Genomic DNA, 27304 nt, shown 5'->3' with positions numbered 1-27304 from the left:
AAAATGCTTAAAAATGGTTAAAATACGACCGATCGCTGTGGCTCCCCCTGTGGACGAATGTTTTTTGTTTGTTTTGTTTTTTCTAATTTTTGGTATGACTAAGTCATGGTATGGTATGCTGTGCATAATCACGAAAACTAACAGTCAGTCATTCTGTCAGTCAGTCATTTTGTCTGTGACCATGTTTTTCTACTCACTGACGTGGTCAATCTATGTGAAACTGCACATAGACATTGAGGATTGGCATAGGTAGAAGGTGGCAAAGCTATCAATGGGTATGGACTAGTTGTAGATAAAGAGATATCCCACTGGATAAGTGAAAACTTTGATCTGCTGGTGCCACAACAGGAAAGGTCAGGGTTCCTCTAGATATACTAGGATTCACCCTCTCAAGGCCATGAATGTCTTTACAAAACTCAGTGGCAATTTCTCTAGCAGTTATTAAAATATCAGTCTGGAAGTTGTGGACTGACAGACAAGACTGACATTTCCAGCTGCAGAGCAATACTTCTGGCATAGCTAAATGTTTGTACTCATGGAGACCAGAGTAATTTGAATCTTCGTATAAAACTGTCTCATATGATGGTTCAGAGTCGAATCAAATGTGAAGTTAAATCACTGTTTGCCACATTTTTGTGTCACCTTATATCAATTAGAGACTATGAGAATAATCTGCTACTGACATGTCATTAATGTAATTTCTTGCGGCAGTAAACTTTTTTAGGACACAGATGTCTACTTAAGTATTAAAGACCTCCGTTATTCTTTTTAATCCAGGTTTGTCTCACTTGATTAGCTGCACATACTGTAGGCATTTGAATTTACAGTCGGTGAAGTGGCAGTGTCTGTCAGGCATCTGGCACTAAGTGTCTTAAACGGGTTTAGCGGACATCTGAGCGAGCTGCTTACTATTCATGAACCTTTTCAACCAAACGGTGCCGAGTATCCACGGTGACCACATACGGACATGAAGAAGCACAGGCTTACATGAGATCAGTGAAATCCTCTTGAAATTAAAACTATCTCAGGAGTTGTATAAGCGTGTGCATAATAACAGATTTCATTACACCTGATGAAGACAGGATTTGGTGTGAATAAATAAATAATGCAGCATGCAATACCTGTGACAGGAAAAAAAAAAACAGATTACACTTTTCTTAAAGCTTTAAGCATCCACTATTTCAAACAGAATGTGAGAACTTTTATATTTACAATTTTTCTGTTTTGCAACTCTGTCTCTATTTTTATGTCAACAATTCTTTTCCTTGCTTTGCTAACAGTTGTCCTTCACGAACGAGAATAAGTGACCACTCAAGTGTTTTTTTTGTTACAGTTATCCATGTCCCCCAGAAGTACACCAGACTTTGTTGCCAATTTAGTATAGTGGTCAAACAATGTAACTACAACTTTCAGGTCCTGCACGTGATGCCACTGAGCCCAAAAAAAATTTTCCCCATAAATTGTCACTGGGAAAAAGATATCTATTAATAACTGGATACATTTTTTTGAGTGTCACAAGCCCCAAAAAATTACTTGTTGTACTACTATAAATTCAGTCTGAATTCAGAAAGTCTAGAAGAGCTGCATAATTAAATCATACATCCCCATTTGAGTTAGGTGAGGGCTAAACTGGAAGTAGCTGGCTCATCTGACGGAAGTTAGTTGGATGGTGCGCTTGCTCTATGGGCCTAATGATGCAGAAGATCTGGATCACAGGAAGTCAGACTTTTTTGGCCTCCTACACCACTGAAAAACTTTCATAAGAATGAACAGGGCCCTCCAACAATGTATTGAGGTCTCTTTATACATCTGTGCAGTCACATTAGACATTTCCTGACTAACCTTCTTTTATTTCCAACCCGGTCTCACCCCCAACTTGTCAAATATCGATGCTTGGTCAGTGGCCATTGGCATCAGACATGGCCACACAGGGGCACCCTTAACAGTGGTATGGTACGCATCGGACAATGGCAGTTCCTGACGCAACATTTTAGTGTCATTGTGCATATACTGAAGGCTTTGATTACTGTGTTTCAAAACAATCTTGTAACTTTTAAGTTCTGTTTTTACTATGGTACGGTTTGCACAATAAAAATTGTTTACATTTTACAACAGTTTCATGCATTCTGATTCCTTCATTATTCTATGATTTTGTGGGGCCAAGCAAACCTGTGCTAAGCAAAGACTTCAGCATATAAATGATAGCATTAAAATGTCTTTTTATGTATTCTATGTAGTTCTGACAGTAGAATAAGGCACTATAAACCTATATAAAGGCCCAGTCATGCAATATATAAAACATTTAAAAATACCATGATATACCAATTATACATAAAGTGATATACCGTGAATCCGCCAGAATCTTTAAAAATACTGTGATACAAATTATTCCCAACACTTCCCCGCCATTGATGAGATATTCCGGCAATCCGTGTGTTCACTCTTATAAGATAGGGGGTGCTGTTACACAATAGAATAGCACTGCTATGTCCAAAAACAAACAAAGAAGAAGATCTGCTGGAAACCGGAAAAAGATGTAGCAGCTTGAAAAGTGCCCGAAAATGCTGCCGCTGACGGAAAAGTTGATGGACTCAGACTCCCAAAATTCCTGTTTTGATCAACATTCTGAATCCAACTGGACGAATAAGCAAATGGGTTTGGTGGGATGAAACAAGATCTCAATGACGGTGACAGTGACAGAAGCAGAATGTCTCTTCTTTAGTTTCATATATATATATATATATATATATATATATATATATACTGTTTACATATTCATAGAACAAATTATTCTGTGGGTCTTGAAAGTTTAGTGAATATGATCAAAAATGCTGGCAGTGGCTGGCAACTTCAAAATATTACTCTGGCAGGGAAAGTTTTAAAAACAATGTAGTGAGCTGGTGTGTGTAGCATGCTACATGAGTGTCACATGATGTTTTTTTCCTAAACCTAACCAAGTGGAGGAAGTAAACTTAAAGTAGAAGTTATTATCTACGTTGAAGTTTATTTTGAAAAGACATATAATATGCTTTAGTATGCATTTTATGAGCATAAATAGTACTTTTACTGTGAAAATGGAAGAGTATATTGAAAAGACACCATGCATCTAATGAGTGTAACTTGACATGCCATCCCTGGGCATTCCTAACTGACACAGGAGGAGTACCCAGCACGTCATATTTTGACGTGTCCAGCCACTGACCAGATTTTAGTATTTGACAAGTTACGATAAGAATGTGTTGTCTTTGTTCCCACCATGCTTTCTCAGGAGTTAAAAGGAAACCAAACACGTCCTGCTTTTATGCTCTTTCTGAAATCAATGTCATGATTTGTACCATGTATGGGTCTTATCATACTGGGAGATGTTGATTAATAATTATTTGGGTTTTTTTTTTTGGGTAATGATTATAAGAGTTTTCCTCTGCAAAATGAGTGTTTCACTGTTGTTTATTGGCAGGAAGAGATCTGCCTTCAACTGTGCATTTTTTTTTTCAAATCCTTAAAAGTCTTTTGACAACCTGCTGAATCTTTATCAGCAAATATGGGAAAGACACCACTTTTGTCACAGGCAACCTAATTTCTGACTGGATATGACAACACCAGCCTCTGCTGTGTAGCAGAGAGACGTCAGAACGACTCAGAGGTTAAAGATTAGTGTTTCCCTCTTTATTTAGACGGAGATAAGTGGCAGTAAAAACCTCAGGGTTAAGGATTCTTTTTATAGCTAATTTAGACAGCGAATCTCCCTAAGGGACTTTGTGTCCTAGGAGAGACCTAAGCTGAAATGACAGGTTTTTACCCACAACAGTGGGATAAAAGGACTTCTACAAACCAGTGCACAGAACTCTGTAGATTCTTAAGGTAGGGTAATGGTGACATAAATGAAAACAAGCAAAGAAGACGTCTCATAATGTTATTTATATTTGAGTGAACCCAACTGACAGAAGCAGAACATGTGCATGTCTGATATGATACATTGACCGCACTATAACAAAATGACCATGTGCTCGCTGGGATACTATCTTAGTAAATATTGGAAAGCAAAAGTGCAATAGCAATTTATCATTATCATTTCCAGGAGAAGCAGTATTAATATCTCAGCACTCACGCTCCACTCGTTCTTACTTCTCCTCTAAAATTAAATTAGGGGGCCACTGAAGTGAGAGACAGAGAGCGCAGTGAGGATGAGCGATGGGGGCTTTGCTATCAGACGTAAAAATCAGTAGCCTCCCCCCCCCCCTGCGGTGGCTGTTGAAATATGATGAGCTAAAGTGGGAAATGGGAGTAAAAAAAAAAAGAAGAAGAAGACGAAGACGGAGGCTGCCGAGTCGCTTCTGAGCGAAGGGAAAATAGAAACTGTATCCTCAGCAGACATGGCAGCCACTTTCAAACCACAGCAGCACCATTGGAAATGCATTAGAGGTGTCATGGTTGTACTTACAGTAGGGTGGCTGCACTTATCAGAAAGGAAACTATTTATGATGGATTTATAAATAATGCATGCACTTAAAACATGACAAAAATCCAAATTATTAAACGACACTTTCCTTCAAGCCAGGTAAAATGAATAAACGTAATATTTCAATAGGTTTTCACTTTACCCTAAAACACTGCCAACAGAACAACCCACGTTATCTAGTGAGGCAAATAAAAAGAAAAGAAGCAAATATATTTCCATAGAATAATACATTTAGTACTGAGAAACCCGTCGGGAAATACTCAGTATAATCCTGGATGTGTGAGCAGCCAGGAGCAGCCTTCAGAGGAAGTATTGCTTGACTAAATACCTATCCACAGTTATCTTATTCTGTGAAGTTTCCATGGCAGGCGCTGTCAGAATATGTTGGTCTTGCTATGGATACAAAGCTTTGTGATGTATGACGGGCTATCAGAGAGACAGAGAAAAAGACAAGGAAAATGAAATGACGTACATATTTCTGAATGCAGACCTCCTTTCTATGACACAACTGTTATAATCTGTATGTCTCAGGGACGGGCAAAACCACACAGCTGCACACACACACACTCTTTCATGCACATGCTTCCAGTAAATAATGGATGTGCTCTTATTAGCATGTGTACTTGGGCTTTAATGTAATAAACTACCAGTGCTGGTTGATAAGGGAACAGACAGTGTGGAAAGAAGCATATATGAGAATGAGAAAGTCAGACCTGAGACTTGTTTCTCTGCAATATCTTATTTTCTTCCTTGTGTCGTTTATTTGCTTGCACAATGCCAAAGAGAAAATTATGACAGGTTGAAACACGAAGAACGGAGTATGAAATAGTGATTTAATGCCAACCTGCTGCACTGCAGTGATAAAATCACAATTTTATAACTGCAATGTCATCTGACCAGTTCATCATTAATCCAGGTTTATGACAACAACTACGCTATCAATGCAATTGTATTGACATTTAAAATGGACGGTCACAAAGAAAGTTAGACTGGCACACAGCCTCCTACTCACTAAGCTCCTCTGGCCTCGGACATCCTGATATATCAAGCTGGTGTTTTAAGATTTACACACTCTGGAGACTGTTTTTGGAAAAGCTCCATTTTAGAAAAACAACATTTTAGTCTGGATGGAGGGCTGAAACAGAGAGAAACAGATGTGTTTACAACTCTAAGCACCTCAGTGGGCAAGTGCTCAAACTTGCAAAAACTTTCCTCTGTAAGTGATGCACTGTTTGTAACATTGTAGGGTGTGTAGCTATACTGCAGTCACTTAAAGTGCAGAGTAAAACATTAAAAACAATTAACTTAAAGGCCCAAAAATTCAAATTTGTAAAGTGAGGGAATGCTGTACATATATGCATTACCCATACTAAAATTATTTTCATGTATTTCTTGCTGAAGTATATGAAGCCACAGCCCAATCACCAAAATGGTGGCATTGGCTGTTTCCACAAAACCACAGATATTCATCATTTGTATGTGATTACAAATGGGTTATGAGAAGATAATGTTTGGGCTTAACATACCTGGTTGATGGCCACCAATGTCTCCCTTAAAGCCACAGTGTGTAGAAATTTCTCCCATCTATCGCTGAAATCATATATTGCGTTCAAACGGATACAACAGTAGCCGCTGTGTACCAAAAAGCTATGATAACACTGATGAAACCATGTCATCTGATACTTCATGGAGTATTCATTCAGGCTCCTACAAAGACACACACGACGCAAGTTGACAAACCCCCTCCTCACCATGCTGGCTGTGTTTACAATGTAGGACTGTTGGGGCAGGTGTAAATAGAAACAAACCAATCACGTCTTGTCTTTTGACAACTGACAAGTGGCTCACCCTCACACACCTCATCCCTCTCCTAGCATCACTGCGCTGCTAATAGCAGTGCTAACAGCGGTGCTAACAGCAGTGCTAACAGCGCTAACAGCTGGCTAACAGCGCTAACAGCTGTTAGCGGCCAGTGCCGCTGTTAGCTGCGATTGCATTGTCTTTCTCCTTCCGCAGCTCTCTTCACCCCGGAATGGCTACCCCGATGTTGACCCTCGTTTTTTGAATTCACCGGTCATGTTGCCTTTTTGATTCCCTTTTGCACTTTCTTGGAGACGAGGATTCTGTCTCCTGTGATGCTGCATATGCATGATCCTACATTATGCTCAAAGAGTCGGACTTTGTTATACTGCAGTAGTAGTAGGGTAGTAGTGAAGCGCCTCTTGCTCCTCTCCTTCGGTTTCTCAGTCACGCAGTGCTGGCCTGGCTCTCAACGAAAACGCAGAAGCCGGGGCTGTATGTCCCTTGCTGGCAGATGTACTCTCAAGATGGCGAAACGTTATGGAACCCCCCAAACCACTTATCCACCCAATGTACATACAAATCCGAAATTCTCCTTTTATGAGAATATTGTAAGTCAGATTATTTGTGGAGGTAATAGTACACCAATGATGACATATTTATGAATGCAGACATCGATTTTTGCCAATAAACAACTGAAAATGTTACACAATGTCCCTTTAAAAAAAAAGTTGTTTGTTGGTCTCAAACTGTGGTCTGCCAAGCACTGTCTTGCCTATAGTTGTCCAACACAGTCTCACTCCCAACTTGTCAAATATTGCCGTTTGGCCAGTGGACTGTAATATTTACATATGGCACGCTAGGTATCCTACTGCATCTGTTGTTGACATTCCGGGATGCAATGTCACTTTACACCTGCATTGTGTCTTTTCAAAATATACTTCAGTTTTCACAGGAAATGTACGGTGTCTGCTCAACCAGGTAACTTACGTCTGTAAAACACCTCATCTTCATGTCTACTTCCTTTTGCAGCAAAAGCACGTGGTTTGGTATAGAGAAAAAAATCATGGTTTGGCTTAACATTCATATATGGAACAAACACTGTGCTCTCAGGTATATAGCCCAGTGTTTTTTGGATCCATCTATCTCCCCTCATACAAGCCTGATGGGGATTTTCCAGCTCTTGAAATCATGTTGTTATGCAGCAGCATTTCAAACTCAAGCTGTCCGGCAGCATTATACACTGATGGGGGCATACCATACCACCATAAACGGCTGCTTTTTCTTGTCAGTGTCTGATGACGAAATCACTGAACAAGTGGTGGTATATAACAACTTCGTGGGTTGAGTTGCCACCCCAATTCACCTTCCCCCTCCACCTCCCGACACAAAGTCAGCTCATATAAATCTAATCAGGGCTACATCATTTTAGAAATGTTGAAATGATACGTATGACAACAGATATACAGAACAACGTCCCATAAAAATGAATTTGTTTTCTACACAGGTTATAACATGTCCCATTGGGTCTTTTATCATCACTCATCACACTCTGACACTCTCACTTCTCTCCTTACCGCCATTATACAATCTATTCATCTATTTAAGGCTTTTCTATTTCAGGTTAAGTAAAGGAAACATCCATTCCTCCAGGCACTGACACTAACGACTAGGTGTTTGCATTTGCTCTGTGAGGCAGTAACCTAACTTTAGCACCCCATTATTAGGCTCTGGGTTTGTCTGCTCCCTGGAAAGCCCAACTTCAAGTCTACTGTTGAAGACCTGTACTATCCAGAGCAGCTCTCCTGTTGTAACTGAGAGAAACTCATTTTTATCCTGGTTTATTTTAATTTCATTTAGATACATCCGTCTTCATAAGCACCCTGAGACTATGTGTGTCTCTGAATCTACTGGCTATTAAATTATTATGAGTTATTATACAATTAACAGAGGAGTTGAGGTTGCAATTAGACGTTAGTGGGCATCGTGTCTTACAGTTCTGTGGCTCTCTTGTTTGGCTGCGCTGCTTGTTGAGCAGCTTTTTAGTTTGTGCCCTTTTGAAGTGACAATTTGCTAATTTGTGATTAAAGGGAACTTGACCCCGACCCATTTATTGCCTTTCAGGGTTCTCTTTAAGTAGTGCAGCTGAGCAGCAACACCACAATCACTCCATAATTGACTGTTTCAACAAGGGTTTAATTTGATATAATGGACCCAACTTGAACCTTTTAGCGCCACATTACAAAACTGCTAGCAATGGGCCCTGTGGCAATGGTCTTTATATGTTCAAGAACTTTATTGCCATAAAACTGCTGCTGAAAAGAACAGATTTAGAAATGCGTGTTCTTGTGCAAAGAACTTCTGCCAAAAAATAACCTGTTGTACTTTACTTTCCAACAGTTCAGTTCTGAGGTACTTATAATTTTCTTGAGTATTTCCATTTTATAATACTTTCAGTCCACGACAATTCAGAGGGAAATATTGTACTTTTTTTTCCTCTTCATTTATTTGAAACCTTTCATTACTAGTTTCTTTTCAGATTAAGACTATTCATATAAAATATAATTAACAAAAAACATTATGAAGTATTTTTTTGGATAAAGATAAGACTTGACTGCTACCTGGCAGTGTATATAGTTCATATTAATATTTAAATTATATAATATTTATTATTCTGAAATGGACCATTCTGCATATGTACTTATACTTTATTTCACTTTAATTATAGTTTGATCAAGTACTTTTGTGCTTTTATCTAAAGGGACACACACCAATTTTGAGCCAGCTTTGCTCCTTGCTTATGTGTTAACTCAAATTATTTCTTTTCGTGTCATTGTGCGGATTTTTGCAGGCTCCAGGGCTGCTGCTCAAAGTACAGATTGTGCTTAGTTTTTGTATACCTGCTGCCACCACGGACACAAGAGTATAGAAGTGGATTGAGAGACAGCCACCCCACTTTTCTCTCTTACAATCTCAGATCAAACTGTAAAACTAAGCAGTGTTGATGGGAAAAAAAGCTAATATTCTGTGACTGCATTGCCCACTACTTGCCATAAATGTCTTTAGAGGCATATTTTTGTGCACAGTTTGATTGTACTACTACAATTTGTGACCAGGAAGTGGGTGCTATACTGTTTCATGTATTACAAAAACAAGATTCTGTTACTGTGTTGCCTATTTCTTGTTTTTTTTCAGCATTATATTTGAACATTCCTGTTTAACAGGAATTTCGCAACACATTCTCACTCTGACCTGGTCGCATTTTGTCGCTTGGTCGTGCACTTTCCACATTGCCATGTGATCTTCAAGGTAGCCTGAGCATGTCTGCTGTTAATGTTCTGAGACGCCGTGTCAGCTTCAGCCTGTTACATGTATTGTGTCTTTTCAAAATACACTTGTGTATGTACAGTTTGTATACAGTCTCTTTTAAAGTAAATGTACTACATTGGTACAGCAGTGTGAATTTATGTTTTTTTTCCTTCAACAGCAAATGCATGAGGTTATGTTTAGCTAACATCCACACGTGTTTAGGTTTAGGCAGTCAAAGCACATGGTTAGATTTAGAAAAAATTCAAAGGGTGTGGCTTCACATTAAAACTGGAAGCGAACACTGGCCCTCCAGAGCCTTACACCAAGTCGGTGATTGCTGGACCCATTCACCACATCTCCCACCCACCCTACTCAGACCTTTTGCTCCCTTAACTTACGTTGTTGTCCAGTGGCGCTTAGCTCTTGATGCCGTCATGCGCCATCACACACAGACAGCACCCGGCTGAATGCAGCAATGTTACAAAAACTTCCAAGCAAGCAACCTAAACACAGATACATCTTTTCATGTTTTATGTGGCATTTTCTTTTGCCAATTTAATGACAGCACACTTTCCTCTCAGCCAAAACCACTTCCCTCCTGACACTATTTTTCCAAGGGCACCGTCACTGCATCCGGGGCTTAACGCCACCCAAGATGACTGCAATTAGTTTACAAAAATACAAACTACCCAGAGCACATTTTCCCGAAAATGTGTGAAATTATGATGCTTTCAACCATACCTTTCTCCAGCGCTGGCACAGCCCAAATGAGCTCTAGCTTGGCAAGACTATCTCTACAGTAACTTTAAACACAAGATATACTTGCCTGCCAAATCAATAGATGACAGTCTGCCTGTTAATCACATGGTTGATCAAAAGTAAAAAATTTAAGTACCCAAGCTGTTATGATGAGCTGCTAACCTTGATGTGTCACCATAATTACAATGTGATAAATAATTGATCGCCAACGGTGGTGTTTTTCTCCATGGAGAATGTGAGAGTTTATGCTACAGAGGCCCAGGCCTGGCTTCCTCCAACATAAATAAATAATCAGTAATAACAAATGATATATATAATGAATTGCCAGAAGCGCAGAGTGATTTACCTTGAGAGAGGACCCACTGATTGAGTTTGACGTGGTACAGCACAGAACGAAGACTCCAGTGTTGAACGAGGGGGTAACCAGACACCTCGCTGTAGTTCACCATACCTGCAATAATACACAAAAAACAAATTTATTGTTACTGAAGCAGGCTTTGGTGCTCAACTAAAGAGTGGCTCAGGGGAGTTCAGCACTACACCTGTAAAACCATACAGAAAAATGTACTATTAATGTGTTATTTACTCCTATAGAGGAGGAGATTGCAGTCTTCAGCGCTAGATCAAAGGGTGGCTCTACATCTCATTCTTGTTTACTTTACCACTTTACCTGAAGAACCACGAAGAATATTTGCAAAATATTAATATTATAGTAGATGACAGGTGGGAGTAGCAAGCAAAGTCTCCGGTGTTAGATCAAAGTGGAGCCGGATCTACAGAAAAACACACAGGAAATGGCAACATTAACATAAAATCTATTCAGAAATAGTGATATAGTCAAAGGCAGGCTGAAGTCTTCAGTGTTTGATGAAAGCGAAGGCCAACATCTCACTTGAAAATATAGCACATTTATATTAAATATGAATATTTCCACATCAACCAGACGCCTCTAACTTTTTCCTCTTAGGAAATTGTGTCAAATCTAAAACCAATTTTCATCAATTTTTCGCAACATTCTCTTTGAAGCACAAGGTTCCTGCATGACACTGAAAATGATAACATTCAGATGAAGTACAAACCAAAGGAGAACAGTATATTTTAAATGAAAATGGGGCAGAGTCTGAATCTGAGAAGCTTTGGCACATCATTGCCGTTCATCATGTCTGATAAAAACATTAAAATACACAATGAAAGCATGCAAGATCCTTAATGCCTCGTCAACATTTCACAAAAATCATGAAGTGATTGAAAAAGTTGTAATACCATATAACGGCATAATAATGTCTTGATTTAGAATGTCCAATCTTTCACAATATTCTGTTATTAAGAATATTCACATTTTATCACATGTAAAATATCCCGCTGACAATGAGAAGGGCGTGATTAATGCATAATGAGGACTGATTATATTGATGTCACAGCCTAAACTCAATCAGACACAACAACCCTCTCTTTAGAGAGAGAAAGCTATTTAGACAAAAAAAATCAATTAGATTGAATCTAAGAGAATTTGTTAAGTTTTTAGTGAATATTTGTTTTGTTTTTACATGATAAATGATGACTAATTATCAAAACTGCTGGCGATCAATTTTCTGTGAACTAGATCGGGTTCCAAACTGATAAAATACTCGCTGAGATCCAAAGCCAATGCCATATCTCTTCTCTCCTTGTTTTTAAGATGAGCAATATGAAATAGATTCAGGTAGCAGGCCTCTCAATTTTAGCCAGCACTGATCTCCAAGTTAAGCAGTTAAAAAGACAAACGTTGCCAGCAGCAGATTATATCAGCGGAAACTAATTAATATCACACAGCACAACTCTATGAATACGAGCGGGCAACATAGTTTTGTAGTTTAACAAGACCAAGAGATTCTCTAGCTGAACAGTTAAGCTGTGTAACATCGTTTTAAACAGTGGGAGGCTTCCAGTCATGTTGTTGATGCAAATCATATCAATAATTTGACTTTTTTAATTAACTTAATAGTTCTGAATTGGGACTTTTAGTATTAGGAGCAAGTGAGCAAGCTTGCTTTAAACGCTAGTTTCAAGGATTACACTTCATTCTGAGGGGACATGACTGTGTGTACCAAATTTCGTTGCAATCTACCCCGCAGCTGTTGACACATTTCATTCAAAACCACATCAGCCATCATCAAATTCATCATTCATAAATTTCTGTACCAAATTTTGTGGCAATACATCAGGTTGCTGATGAGGCATTTCACAGGATAAGTGAAAACCCATCGCTAGAGGAAAAATCAAAGGATCACCAAAGTCATGACGACTTTTCCTCAGGGTCAGGAATGTCTGTAAAATATTTCATAGCAATCCATCAAACAGATATCTCAGTGGTCAACTGACCAACATCGCCATGCAAGGCCAAGGCCATGCTTACCTTGTCGGCAGTATATGTGGTGTGGAAAATAAGCAGGGTATATCTGTTACAATGTGTAAGATTTTGTCATATACAGCAGCTTGCTCCAAACTATGACACTCTAGGTACCCCTCTAGCACCAGATTTGGAAGTGTCATGCTCTGTGTCTGCTCATTACATGCTACAATGCCTTTCAAAATAAACTTCTGCCTGAACAGGAATTGTGGGTTTCGCCACCAAACCTACTTTAGGTTTAGACAACAAAAATACTTTGGTTTGGTTTAGAAAATAGGTCATGGTTTGAAATAAAATAAAATAACGTTTGCTACAGTAACTTAACAAGTATGTCACTTGACCACTATATAATGTGACAACTGTCAGATTTCACAAAAGACACAAACAGCGATCTCCTGGGTTAAAGTCGTGTGTATGTTTGACCAATACACTTCCTTCTACTATGTTATTTCCTCACATGATTATATTGCAGTTAAAAGCCCAGTGCATATCCTACAAGTGCTGTATAGTGCCTTGTGCCTTCGTAACAGCAGCCAAGGCCCAGTGACCATGCTGCTGTTTTAAAAGCACTAGGAATGACAAGGGGTTGGTTAGATACACATTCAGGAACAGGTGGGTTGTAAACAAGAATTAGCCTGCAACTGTACTGTTTCTGTCTATTCAACCAACTGAAAGTACGGATTCCATTTGAATTTTTATTACTTTTTAAACTTTACTCACACATAGATACTGAACCCAAATGGATTTGACAAGGGATTGGAGAGGTTTCAGATTCAATACTGTGACCTAGTGGAAATGAAAGAATGGAATAGTTTCTCTAATCCCTGTCTACATTGCTCTGATTCTTGCTATGTTTGTAAGATGGCAGAATTCAAACCTTATTGCTGATTTGACATGGGTGTTAAAGTTTAACTCTGAGTTAAAGATTATGCCAAGATTCCTGAGTTAGTTGGTGGCTTCCTGTGACAGAGAGTGGCAATGATAGTTAACATTTAGCCCTCCAGTTTTGTCTGCATTTAGCTGGAGGAGGTTCAGGCACCTCCGGTCATCTACTTGTTCAATTACCTTGAGAAGAAAAACAATGGGACTGTAGTTGCTTAGTCACAGAACAAGGTAAATATGGGCCATTGAAACCTATTAAGGTAACCTTTTTTAGGTTAAAAAGTTATTGCTGGTAGACAATGTTTTCAGTTATTACAAAAGCAAGGTTTGATAATGGTCTAGTTGGTAATCACAGATGTGTCTGGACTAAATATTGTATAAAAGATGTGGACATAGCCGAAGTGATGTCACCTATTGGTTTGTGGACTACTGTTTTTAAGCCTCAAGTCTGGCATTCTGGCTGTTACCACCTTGTTTTTTGGAGCCAGAAGGGACCATATTTGGATGAGATGGTGGAGCTGTTGAGCAGTGACGGGTGGGAGTGACTGAGAACCTGAGGACACTGCTGTGGTAGTGACTGAGCATACCCTATCTTATTGTCTATTTAAATCTAAATGAGACAATAATTTATGAAATGATCATCATGCTATAATGAAAACACTTGAGACTTTCGATTGAGACCATACACTCTTTCGAAAAATGTTTATCAAGGTAATATCAGGTGAAGTAGGGTCATTTTCTCATACACCTCTATAAAATCGGACTTCTGTTTGCAACCAGTGGCATTGCTTCCTGCCAGCCATTAGAAAAGAATGCAGGTTTAAGTTACTTCCACATTGGCTTCACTTTTTTGAGACCCAGAGAAAACCCCTTGATCCAGACTGCTCTTTTTAGGAGAGGTTTGATGACTACAGTTTTTAAGGCTTAGGAAAATTACCTGATAAAAGAGAGCTATTCTGCAATAAATCTGTCGCCGGCTGAAAACATTTTTAACAAAGCTTGTTGGTTGAGCAACAAGACAGAGGGTGGCAGCTTAAAATGCTACTCAATTTCTTCCAGAGTTCTGTAGTCACTAGCATCATATCTTGTTATTTTTGGCATATTTCTTTCACACAATTATAGAATAGGATTCATTTTTTCTGCATGATATGAACTTTTAATGGCTGATGTAGTATCTTGAATTTCTTACTGAATAACTTGGCAAATGTAATACATTTCTTGGTGGAAAGGAATTCAGATGCAATTGAGGAAAGGAGATTGCTCAGACTGTCAATGGTACTAAAAAGAGCATGAGTATTATTGCTATTGTTGCTGATGATAGAGAGGACAGATAACCTAGTCCTCAGTTCTAAATTCAGGGCTCAACAGCGCGAGCGTTTCACTCGCATTTGCGACTAAAAAAAGGGGTGTGCGAACTGTAAAAAATATTTAGGGGCACATGTGCGCATAAAAAAAATCAGCCGAAGCAGCCTATATTTTTGTCAATAAAAAAATATGATAATCTAACCACAAATGTTGGAGGAACTCCAGCAGCTTTCTCTCTTCCCTCTTCCCCATGTGACACGGTTATGGGCGGTTTTCCAAGCCACTGTTGGCACAATGAATATAAGTCCCACTGTCGGCAGCGTGGAAATAAGTCAAAGTGTGGAGGAGATGGACCGGGTGGATCTCCGGGGAAGCCTGCTCCGTTCTTCCCGTAGTTCAAATAATTTCAACTCTGAGCGCAGCGCTCGGGCGGAAAATCAGAGCGGTGCGCAACAGCAAGGGTAGCAGTGCCGCTTTGTCAGGCGTTGCTGCCCTCTCCATAGATAAACAATGGGACAGCCAGCGCAAAGCGGTTTTACAGCTGACCATGTGTAGAGGCCTTAGGGACCGTTCGCCACGGTACTGCTGCTGGGCAGGGTGGAAATAAAGCCCTTTTCACACAGAGCGCGCAAAGCGCAGACCTCCACCGACAAACCCATTCATTGTGTATGTGCTACTGCGGCGCAAGAGCGCACCGCTCTGCCGCCGAGCGGCGTGCGAGTATCTGCGTGCCGCCAGCCTGCGCTCGAATTGAAATTTTTTTAATTTCACCACAACGCGCTGTGACGACACCTCGGCGCCGCGCGTCCAATAGCAGAGAAGGGCCTGAAGTAGACCCGGAAGCGGTCACCATGAAGCTGTAGCTCCTGAACGAGCCTGCACTCCCCCAAATCCTGTCCTCTGCGCCCTACCCTGCCGTGGGCGCCGCGAAAGAGGCTTTAATTCCTGCAGAGTTTCAGAGGACCTGGAGAATGTTTTAGGATAGTATTAACATTATATAAGATCATCATATTGCAAAGATAATATATATAAGATAATAACATTAAAGACAAAATTAAATTGCAATAGGCCTACTTTTTCAAAACTTGATGATTTTACCTTTCTGTACATTTTGTATACAAATTCATGAAATAATTTTGCTCGTAAATGTCTATTTGCATCACGTTTATTACTGAAAACACATTATTTGATCAATTTACATTGTGCCCCTAAAGTTCTTTGTGCGCTCCTTACTTTTTCAACTTAGGAGCACATGTGCTCCTTGGCAAAAAAGTTAGCGTCAAGCCCTGAAATTGTAAATGTTGATGTCTCTTCAAATATGTAAAGGTCCATTCCCTTTTCTGGGTTATCACAGATTTAGCATTTCTCTGGGTTGCTTTTTTGTTCATGATTAGGATGATTAAACCCAAGCAGGTGCAATAACATCAATGGCATTCTCAATTTTTAAATGGTCTAAAAAAATCATTCGCAGAGGGCAAAGTGAGGGCAGGCAATTCAGAGACACCTGTGTCATTGATGTAATTTCTAACAGGCAGAATTCAGCTGTTGGTTTTGATTCTCAGTCACAGCAGATCTCAGTAAGATTTATCACCCTACCTAAAACATCCAAAAAACTCTTCCGTTAAGCAAAAGCTAACACTGCCATACTGTAAGTATTCTCTCGTGTTGCTTTAACATAGTGTTCCTTTGAAGCCCAGTATATTGATTTTGCTTTTACCAATACTATCTCCTGCTCAAATCAATAATGCCCATCTCCTCTGCCTGAGGAAGTCACCCATGTACGAACGTTTTTCATTTTGATGCACTACACAGTCAATCGAATGACATACATGCATCTTGCTCCACCGACCAATAACCTCTCATCTTATCCATGGCAACACATAGTCAGTGGCAGACAAAGCACAACAAATGGACATGCAAATTAAACTGCAAAAAGACACATGAGGATGAGGAAACATCCATCACGCACTGCTGTGGGGGAGACCAAGCAGCTCTAAGATGGGTTAGCGTTAAAGGACCAATCAGCCTCTTTTTTAACAGATCAATTATAGATAGAGCATGGAGTGATAGAGCACAGATTCTTAGTGAACATGACTTAGACTGAATAAGTAATCTCCCTCCCCTCTCCTTTGGTAATGGCTATAAACATAAAATTATTTTATCATCACAAACATCAAATTATAAAACCCAAGCTAGTGAAAGTGCCTCTCTTCATTTGTTCCACTTAGAGGCAGGACTCCCTCATTGTTGCATAAGAATGCAGGATTGGGCCTTTAACATTAACATCACTTATATGGGACCATTAGCTGAGCTGCAGAAAATTTATCATCTCGTCTCCTATGGCAACTGACAGCCGCGTCATACTGCAACGGTGGGATTACAGCAATACATCACTATGACTGCCCCTACCCTGTTCACAAGCACATACAGAAGGTATCTGAATAATGCTTGTGACTGAGACACATTTTCTACAGCCACAGACACGGAGGAAGGGAGCAAGAGGTAAAAAGAAAGACCATGTGTGTGCGTTTGAGAGATTTTTCCAGTCATGTATGAGATAGATAAATTGAGACATGAATGTAAGACAATAAAAAGGTGAAGGCAGCTCTGCAAACCTAACAGAACGTGTAAAGCAAAAGCTCATGGAGCACATGTAAGGACATGACCTGGATACTCAAGAAAATCCACGGACCTTGTTTCAAGCAGTTTCATATAGGAACTATTTTCTTTCTGCAGTACTGCACTGCTCATGACATGTGACGTGTAAACATTGATGCTGTCCTCCTCAGCTAAGCAGTAACATTAGCTAGCTCAGTGGTGCTAGGTGAGCTAGCAATAGATGCACAGTGATACAGTTGACAGGTGCAGTACTGCAGAAAGAAAATAGTTTCTTCATGATACTGCTCGCAACAAGGTCTGTGGATTATCTTGAGTAGCTGGGTCATGATTTCCTGGAAAGAGACATAGCTGTTGACTTTTTTTCCTTTTTTGCGCTTCAAGCACCACAAGCTGGGTGTCATCTACTTCCATTATATTGGAGAGGAGGCTGACATCTCTATGGCTGATATCTCCAACACTCCATGTTAATTCACACTAAAGTACTCTAGACTGAGAAATAGCACTACAGGTAAGATTATAAATATGTATCTTTGATTTTGGGGTGAACTGTCCCTGAACATTTGAAAGAGTCAAATATTAGTTACAACACTTAACACAAGGTTTAGTAGTAGTTGCTCTTGGTCCAAGTTGGTTGAAGTTGGAACAATTACATGGAACAGTTAAAGTTGGGCGAATGCAATCCTGAAGTATCTATTTTTAGCTTAAACATGGCGACACAAATTAGATATGAAGTATGATGAGTGCTGGGATGCGTGCAAGGCCAGTAACAGTTCCTTTACAGGCATGCTGTGAAAATGCAACATTTCGCAGAGGCCTGACACCACCTATGAACTTGATGAATAAGCCTCTAAATGTGATGTTCCTGCATTGTCCTCACCTTCAGCTACATCCATTTATCCCCTCTTATGGGAAATGGCTCCCCGGAACGATAGATATATTCCCCGGCGCCGAGAGAGCGAGAGCACACCACTACATAACCTCCCCATCCCCAGCCCCCGCCTCCCTTAGTGAAAATGAATAACAAGCCCAAAACATATACAGTAGCGCAGCGTATTCTTCTTCTCGCTGAAAGGCCTTGTCTCCCTTTTAGCCCTGGGGTGCTCTGCTCTCATTGTCTGACAGAATGATTAATTTGACTGAACTTCACTTTGCAAACATCCCAAGTTCACAGTCTCTCTCCATGCAGTCGGTGCCAGAGCCTTTAAGGGAAGCAGCGTGGTCAGGGCTGTGCTGTGTACTGCAACTCATTTGCTTTGTAAAAATGCAGGGCATGGAAATGCCTTTCATAACAAAAACACATCGGGAAAATGTTTTAAAGATAAATAAATAAACATTTCTTGCTTGAAAGTAGTTGATGGTGGAGCCAGTGGCTGTCATGTAACACTGCCATGGCCCTTACGGTGTTTCTGCACAGCTCTGGTCAGAACAGCTATACCTTTGGTTGAGTGGTGAGTTAACTGGAGACATCTACTCAAACACTGAAACAAGCAATATTTTGAGGTACTCAGTATGTACTGAGTATTTCTGTATTGTAAGTGTGATGGACTTTGATCACCCTCATATTTTTTAAATTTCATGTTTAGAGGCTCAAATCTCTATTGCACAAATCAATAGAAACAATGTCCCAGTGGCATACAAGCAATGTTTCTGTTATGCTTGTCATAGAGAAAAAAAGACCATACTACACTGAAACGACATTAAACAAAGATAATACAAGAGTAACAATGATTTTAAATCTCCATGCCTCTAAAAGCCTCTGTTTGAAGGGCCATGTAGCCCTAACACTCTGCCCTACCCCTCTATCCCAACAAGAATCAGGACCCTCATCCTCTATAGGCCCATTTCCACTGAAGAAGTTCCTGGTACTATTTGGGGGGCAGGAACTACTACAGGAATGTCCTCTCGCTCAGCCCTCTCAACCGCCATGTCTCCACTGAGAGAGCGGAGTAGGAGGAAGGTTCCTATAAAGTTACCGGGCTCTGTATGTGACGTAATCGTTGCGCGACCATTTTGACCGGGGTGACGTAGGTGCGTAGGGACGCCGTTAGTGGTGTCTGTAATAACTCCGGTCACGGTCCGTGAAAAAAATATTTTTTCCAGCGGATGTCTTAGTTACAACATGATTGAGCTAACTGGAGTAGTTTCATGTAGTATCCAACAACGGGAGGCTTTTAACAGATGACGTCCTGATGTTAGCTTTGCTGCTGCTGTTAGCTGTCCCTGTCAGCTGATGCTTTCTAGACATCGTGATTTCCCAAAACTGAATAAATACCACACATAGCAACACAAAACTGCTTTGCTAGCTCAATCATGTTGTAACTAAGATATCTGCTGGAAAAAAAATATTTTTTTCACGGACCGTTTATTGAGTCATTACAGACACTGCTAACAGCTAACGGTTAGCCTAGCCAAACTACGATAACCATGTTATTATTTACAAAACGTCACATCCCGCCTTGAGTATATCCAATCAGCACCAAGTAATCCCCAAGCCGCAGCCAGGAGTTTCTCGGGGCCGTTCTGAGTAACTACTCCGAGGCAGGGACTTGTTTAGCCCCTGTAAAAGTTCCGGAACTCTGTCCTTCGGGGGTGGTTCCTGCGGTGGAGACTGGTGGAGACACGCACCAACAGCCCCGGCCCCGTAAAATTACCCCTAAGTTCCTGCGGTGGAAACGGGCCTTATATGTGAATACCCAAAACGGAGGGCTCAGGAATGTATGGGGATCAGGCCTTATGATTCTTGTCTACTGACATGATGAAAGGAGGATCTGAAAGATGTCAGACTTTAACTGAATAACGATTAATTTATGGTTGGAAGCTCAACACTTTTGATAAGTGTCGCTTGACAGAAAGGACATTTTTTTCATTTTTCAAGTGCAGAATTTGGTTATGTTGTGGACAACGTCATATTTTGTCTTGGATTTTATTTCCCATCCTTTTGTAGCAAGTGGGAAAATCTGCCGGCTAACAGATATTTAAAGCTGATCAAAATAGATATATAGTTAAAATATTAAAAACAAATACTCAGCAGGATATTTGTGAGATTTGAACAGCGGTCTGTACAGATTACACTTCACTAAACACAACAAAAACACTTGGCCTTTAAGAAATGCAGGGGGTATCCACTTTCCATGGAGACAACTGAAACATTTTGCCGGAGCATAAATTGAAAATGTCGTGCTGGTCTACAACGTCTGTAGAGTGACACTCTTCAAACATGAATGCCCAACCCTAAATCAGGCTCAGGCAGAAATTATTGTTCCAGTGTTTCCCACAGGATTTTTGGAGACTATGGCGGGGGGTCTGAACCTTCTAGGGGGTTCCGGGGGCGTGCTTTGTTTTTGTATTTTGTATATATTTGATTTAAAGGCATCAATCTGGTGAATTCTGAGAGCCAAGTTATGATGGCAGAATATGCCAACCGTGTTTACAAAGTTTGAATGAACGAGACAGACGCAAAGTAAATGGAGGCTGCGCATTGACCCTTTTGCCCATGTCTGCAGGGATGCATGATGGAGTCAAACGGATCATGTGCATAATTAACCACAAAACAAGCAAATACTTCATCTTAATGACATATTACACTCATTATGCTTCAGCTGAATCCTCTAAGCAAATGACCATGTTGAATTGAAATTAGTTTATCACGTTAAATGTCCGAAATTGTATGAAATTGCTCCAATGCATTAAACCAATCTTTGTGCATAATCACACAGCCTGATACGCCCTGGCAAACACAGTGGGACTGCTGTACAGACCGTTGGTCTTTCTTACCCTAACCCTGGTTACTTTCTGAAAGCACAGAGCAAAGAAATGTCTTTTTTTTCTCCTCCGGTCTGCTGTCAGCAGGAGCGGTGGCTGCAGCGGAGATTTCAGCACCACGGACGGCGCGCGTAAAAAGACTTGACAAGCGTCTCCTTTAAATGTGTTTGCTGCTAGAGAAATTATACATAATAAATGAAGACAGTGACATATTTTCAATAAAAAACAATGAGTTGAATGTTCATTTCAAGCTTTTGTAGTACAACGAATTTCAGAATTGTGCGAGTGCGGCTGGAGAGCGGGCGGCAGTGTTTGATGCAGGAAACTCGATATGGACTTGAAATCAATTTCGGAATGGGGGTCATTCGGAACGGCGGGGTTTCGGAATGGAGGGCTGTCGCCTGTTGGGACATTGTGCACACACAGCCCTTCACCACCTGGATCCTAAAATAAACAACTGTTTTATTACATAATCATGCTTCTGTGTTGCGCCATTCATTAGATCCGATATTTCTGTCATTCAAATAACAAGAATTGTGGTTTAATACTCTTAATTATAATAGCCAACTTATTGAAAAATGTCGGGTTTAAATCCCCGCACCCCTAGTTCCGACGTCTATGTGCATAGCCTACTAACGTACACTGATGGATAAACCACTGATGGATATATGAGAAGTGAATGAGCACATTGATTTTCTAGCCTTGGTACTCTCTTCCAGGGCACATAGGGTACAACTGAGATTTATTTTAATTTTGGTAACAGCGTATTGTGTATGTATGGCATATCACCAATCATAGTGGGCCGCCATGGCCAAAAACGCCAGTCCAGCCCTGATTTTTACTGATAAAAACACTAGTGGTATGTTATGGTGAAGGGTTACACTTAAAATATGGCTAAGGATTAGTGGTTTAACATTTCAGCAATCAAAAGAAAAATGACTAATGTACTGATCTGCCTCTGCAGGGCTATTTTATGATTTTAAATCATGTGCAGACAAAATATTCTTTTAAAACTCTCTCTCTCTCACTCACAAACACAGTTACAGATACGCAAAACAATACAAAATACGCAATACGAAAAGAAAACAAAAGGTAAGACTCAAATTAATTACACACAGACAGACACAAATTACTGCTTCCCTCCCTCACAATTTGCAAGTACGGCACCCTGAATCAGAGCATTTTACACAGCTTCAAAAAGAAGAATTCAAAAGCCCTCTGGTAGTTGAATGCCTCTGGGACAGGCCCATTTATGGCAACCCACTGGATCCGTCGCGTGCGTGAGCTGGACGAAGCGTGGGTGCTAGAGCTAATCGCGGCCATTCAAGTCAATATAAGCTGCTCCACCAGAAGCGCCGCAGCGCTCCTAGCCACAGCCTAGAAGCGGCTTGTCGCTCCACTCCACAGAGGCATTTTATATCTGCCCGATTTTTGTAGACTATGGCGGGGGAAATTAAACTATGGCGGGCCGCCATAGTCTTGTCAATGTATGGGAAACACTGTTGTTCTGTACTTTAAGTTTTTGGTCTGTCTCCATCCAGGCACATGTGCTGTGCCAAAGGCTTCTCTGATACCAGATTTGTGTTGTAATTAAATTTAGATAATCAAGAACAACTGGGATTCATCAAGTTTATTATTCTTTACTTTTTTCCCCAACAACATTAAGATTGACAAGAGTACACGTTTTTCCTTCGTCAGTGAGACCTCATATGTTTACTCAACCATATTCCAGATGGAAATGGAGATGGCTACATTGCAACATAATGATTACATTTTTGAATTTGTGACATACCATAAGCTGATGAATTTGATGCATTATTTTAACAAGCAATTTTACACCCCATTTTACATGCCACCTACACAAATTTAAAAATAAACATATTCAAACACTGAATAATAACATAAACTACTTGTATAGCCTGGTAGTATTGGTAGTAGTAATAGTAGTATTTCTGTTACTCTGTCTCGTCTTGTCTTTACAAACAACTCCATATGGCAATGATGAGGTGACAAAAACTGTGCCTTGTAGTTTGGGGGCCGGGTGTACCAGGGAATGCCATAGATTTTTCACAGATATTTGGAGGACACAATTACTGTTTTTTGGTCTGCAAAAGGAATATTACCTTGCTAGTAAGACCTCTGGGACCAGGATGAATTAACAGTGTAATAAGGTGAGCGTACGCATCATTTACTAAAGGCATGGATGTCAGTGTGAGTAACACTTTGAGATACCCAACAGTCTGTGGAATTCTTTGACAAACTGCAACATAAAAATACCCTAACTGGCCAGAAACACACAAACACCTGTATGATGCAATGTAATGTAATACAATGCAATACAACAGACATGTAATAAATACTACCTTTAGCAGCTACTTTAGCAGTTTGTGTGTTGCCTCCTGGCTGTACATTTATGGTGCATTATATTGAAAGGTATTTCTAACATGTTTAACATTTTGTTAATTAGATACAGTAAACTACTACACACAAAATTATGTGAAATACCTTGAATAACAATCTCCTTTACAGTGAAGACAATTTAAAGAACCAATAAATACATAGGATTAATTACAGGACTGGTTTTACTACATTTGAATGCCCAACCAGTATGTTTATAATCATGTACACTTTATATTCACAATTCACACCTGTTACTGATGAAAAAATCTGTTTGTCAGTTGGGTATCATTGAAATTTTAGGTCTGTATGACTCCTGTGTCTCTAAACAAATCTCTAACAGCATTAGAAAACATTACCTACACTGATTCAGTCCTTGTTTAGTGTTAGTGTGTATCCATCAGTCAGTTTGGGAACAAGGCTTTCATGCAAACCTAAGTTTTGAATTGGTGGTCTAACCCTTTAGAATAGGAGCTGGATCACAGATGGTGTCTTTTACCCAGTGAACTATCTGAGTACAACCACTGTGGTTGATTCCCTCAGGAAGAACTGATGAGACTGGTTAAATTCGGGTATCATTGCTTTTTCTTTTGTAATTCTTTAATTTTTCGACTCAAAATTGGTTCAGCAAATTTCAATCTCTGAACCAATCCGCATCGGCTACCATGATGATGTCACGTCTATGGAAAACTGTCAGTATTTGGAAGGTTCAGGTGCAGCCACCAGATAGCCGGACCACTTACTTACTTACTTACAGGTCCAGAAAAGAATCTGGCTTTCGCTCTCTTACATGCATGCAGCCAAAGCAAACTCAAATGTGACTGGTCAGTACTACTTGGACTACAAACGGCAACTTCCAATAACAAAATCTCGTCCCTTTGATGAAAGAGTCTGCATTCATATGCAGATATCTGTTTATAGAGATTTGGCAGACCACAGATCACATCGTAGTAGGTTCATTGCTTGGTCACCTGACTTACTTTACATAGTGATTTCCAGTTATTTACTGCATGATGCATACATTTAGGATGCATGTATTGTACCATACAAGTCTACAATGGGAATGACATGAATCTCACCCCCTTTAAACAATACTGGAGCTCAAAATGACTCAGAAAAACTTTTCCTCAGCTGTAGAGTTTAAGAAAGAACGGGCTACACTGGTCACAGCTAAACTAATGCAGATTAAATGCATGGTGGGGGAGTCTAATAAGGCTAACTGTGTGAATAATGACAATATTAAGCGTAAAACTCATGAAGGGCACAGAACTGCATGTTATACATAAGAGCTGAAAATGGGTTTTTAAAGCAGTTTTATTTCCTCCGGTGAGTGTATTGTCAGAGAATAAAGGCAGAGCTGTCTACAAGCTTTAGATTTTAGACTCCTATAGGCGGGACAATGCCAGGCCTAGGGTGCATAGCAGTTACATAAATCAAAGCAAAACTGAATCAATATTCCAGCTCTGTGAAAGACTGCGTGAAGTAGTCCATTGGGATGTAAACTCTCCAGTCTCTCTATGAATCCCCCAATGAGGACCAGAGTTCAATTCCCAACTATTGGAGTTTTTTGCTCAGTGATCCATCTTTGTTAGCCTGTCTGCTTTTTCATTGTTCAAATGGAAAGATAAAACACCCAAGTTAAGCTGCATGAAGGTAAGATAGTTTTTTCCTCTCAGTCTCTTCATGCACCTGAATTTTCTAATTTTCCAGCACCTTGTCACACAGAATGACTTTGTTGTGTAATTGTATACAAAGTCCCAGGGGGCAAGTCCCCTCCACAAAATCTTTTATAACTCTAAGAAGTTTATTTGACTGCTCATTCAAAATAAACAACACATTTACTTCCAACTTACTACATAACAGATAAAAAAACTCAGTGTTTCACACGAGACACCAAACAGCTCCAGTCTCCTGGGTTAAAGTTCTGTGTTTGTTTGACCCATCTACCACACCACCATCCTGCCCTTCTCATTCTTTATACGAGTGGTTCCCAATCTGTTCCAGCCACAGGGTCCAGATTCCTCCTTAGTCATGAGCTCAAGGTCTACAGAGTTTTGTATATTCAGTGTCATACTTGCGTTTGGCCATGTCATCAAATGTGTTTGCTGTCTCTGTCAAACAGCTGCCCATAAGTCACTCACTCTACAGCAGAAAAGACACTTCAAAATTAAACCTCTGTGCCAGAAATTCACTGTACTTAAAAATATATATATTTTTTTTTTTACAAACTTGACATGTTTATGAGTCACTTGTTGTCCATTCGGAATGGATCTGCGACCCACTTTTGGACGGCGACCCACAAGTCGGTAAATACTGCTTTATACTTTACAGCAGATGGATTGACATTGGGGCCAGTAGAAAGCCCAGTGTGTCTCTTAGAGACGCTAGGGGGGCCTCATCAGAATCAGACACTGACGGCCACTGACCAAACAGTTGTATGTGATGCCCTGAGAATGAGCATGAGCTGAAATTTAAATGTATAGTGATGTAAAGAAGAGCACAGACTACACTATTACTTTACTTGTTGGTATTTTCCTGATCAAAATTGTGTTTTGTCCAGATCTTTGGGGGTTTTGGAACTCCTGCACCATGCATTATGTAGCGGCACAAGTAAACTGGAGGTGTGTTCAAATGACACAGCACATGGCAAGAAGTTGCTGTTTATACAAAGAACTGATCTCTGAGGCTGTGCAGAAAGATATCTGAGAAAAAATGTTTAACTTTGGGTAAAACACTTTGCTCATCAATGTCACCAGCCATCCAACCACAATGGAGAAGGGGTGGGACAAACACCACAAAGACCAACCATCACAAATGACATCTACAAGTGCTGAACAACGACTGCCATTTTTTTCTGTGAAAAAATTGCTTTGGTGGACACATGGCCTTATTAATGTTACACAAGTGAATGTCCGACCAATGACAATTTAGTCGGCAAGAGCATATTGACCAACCAGTCAACCGACAGATCAGAATGTGCCAGCTCTTGAAGTGTTGTAAAGTATAAGTATAAAGTTGCATAATAATGAGTACTTATGAAAGAGCAAGTACCTCAAAATTGCACTTAGCTACAGTACTTAAATAAATGCAGATTTAAATTCCATACGACACCATCCATCCATAGAATCTTACTACTGAAAAAAGATGAATATACTATTAAAATATAATTTAATCCTACTCCACTAACCCCTGACCTACAGATACGTTGTTGCCATAACACTAATAAAATAGGCTATGGCAGTGAGAGTGATAACAGTAATGAGTTCAGGTGTCAGTCCAGGTGTCGGTAGTCAGTCTGGTCCCAGCCAGTAACATGGTCACAGAAAAGCATCCAAAGCGCTGATAAATTTTTTTAACAAAGCAGACAACTCAATTTTATGGAGCTGCTAAATAGGTCATATTATGAGTAGGACAGGAAATGAAACACAGAGAGTGTTGTTGGATGTGAACCAAAATGTCAGTAAAAGAAAATCTCCATTGAAGAAAAAAAAAACCCTCCCACCATCTTTGCTCCAGCTCCAATTAGGCTTCTTGGGGAATGTAAATTGAGTTCTCTTGTTAACATTTGTGACTCTATCCCATCGGGAGCAGTGGTAGAGAATATCAGACAAGTGCAGGGCTTG

The 27304-nt window shown here is 40.0% G+C and overlaps 1 protein-coding gene across 5 annotated transcripts in view; it reads right to left on the bottom strand.

The window, feature by feature from the left end:
• Nucleotides 1–27304, bottom strand: part of astn1 (astrotactin 1) — a 591813-nt gene that overhangs the window by 243387 nt on the left and 321122 nt on the right. For all 5 annotated transcript variants that reach the window (XM_033650224.2, XM_033650225.2, XM_033650227.2 and 2 more), the window contains one exon: nt 10674–10778. In XM_033650224.2, coding sequence (XP_033506115.2) covers nt 10674–10778 — 105 coding nt within the window. The remainder of the gene's footprint in view (nt 1–10673; nt 10779–27304) is intronic.

Source organism: Epinephelus lanceolatus, chromosome 12, assembly GCF_041903045.1.
Source record: "Epinephelus lanceolatus isolate andai-2023 chromosome 12, ASM4190304v1, whole genome shotgun sequence".
NCBI lineage: Eukaryota > Metazoa > Chordata > Actinopteri > Perciformes > Serranidae > Epinephelus > Epinephelus lanceolatus.
Note: the sequence above shows the minus strand (reverse complement) of the source record. Positions and strands in the feature narration are given on the sequence as shown.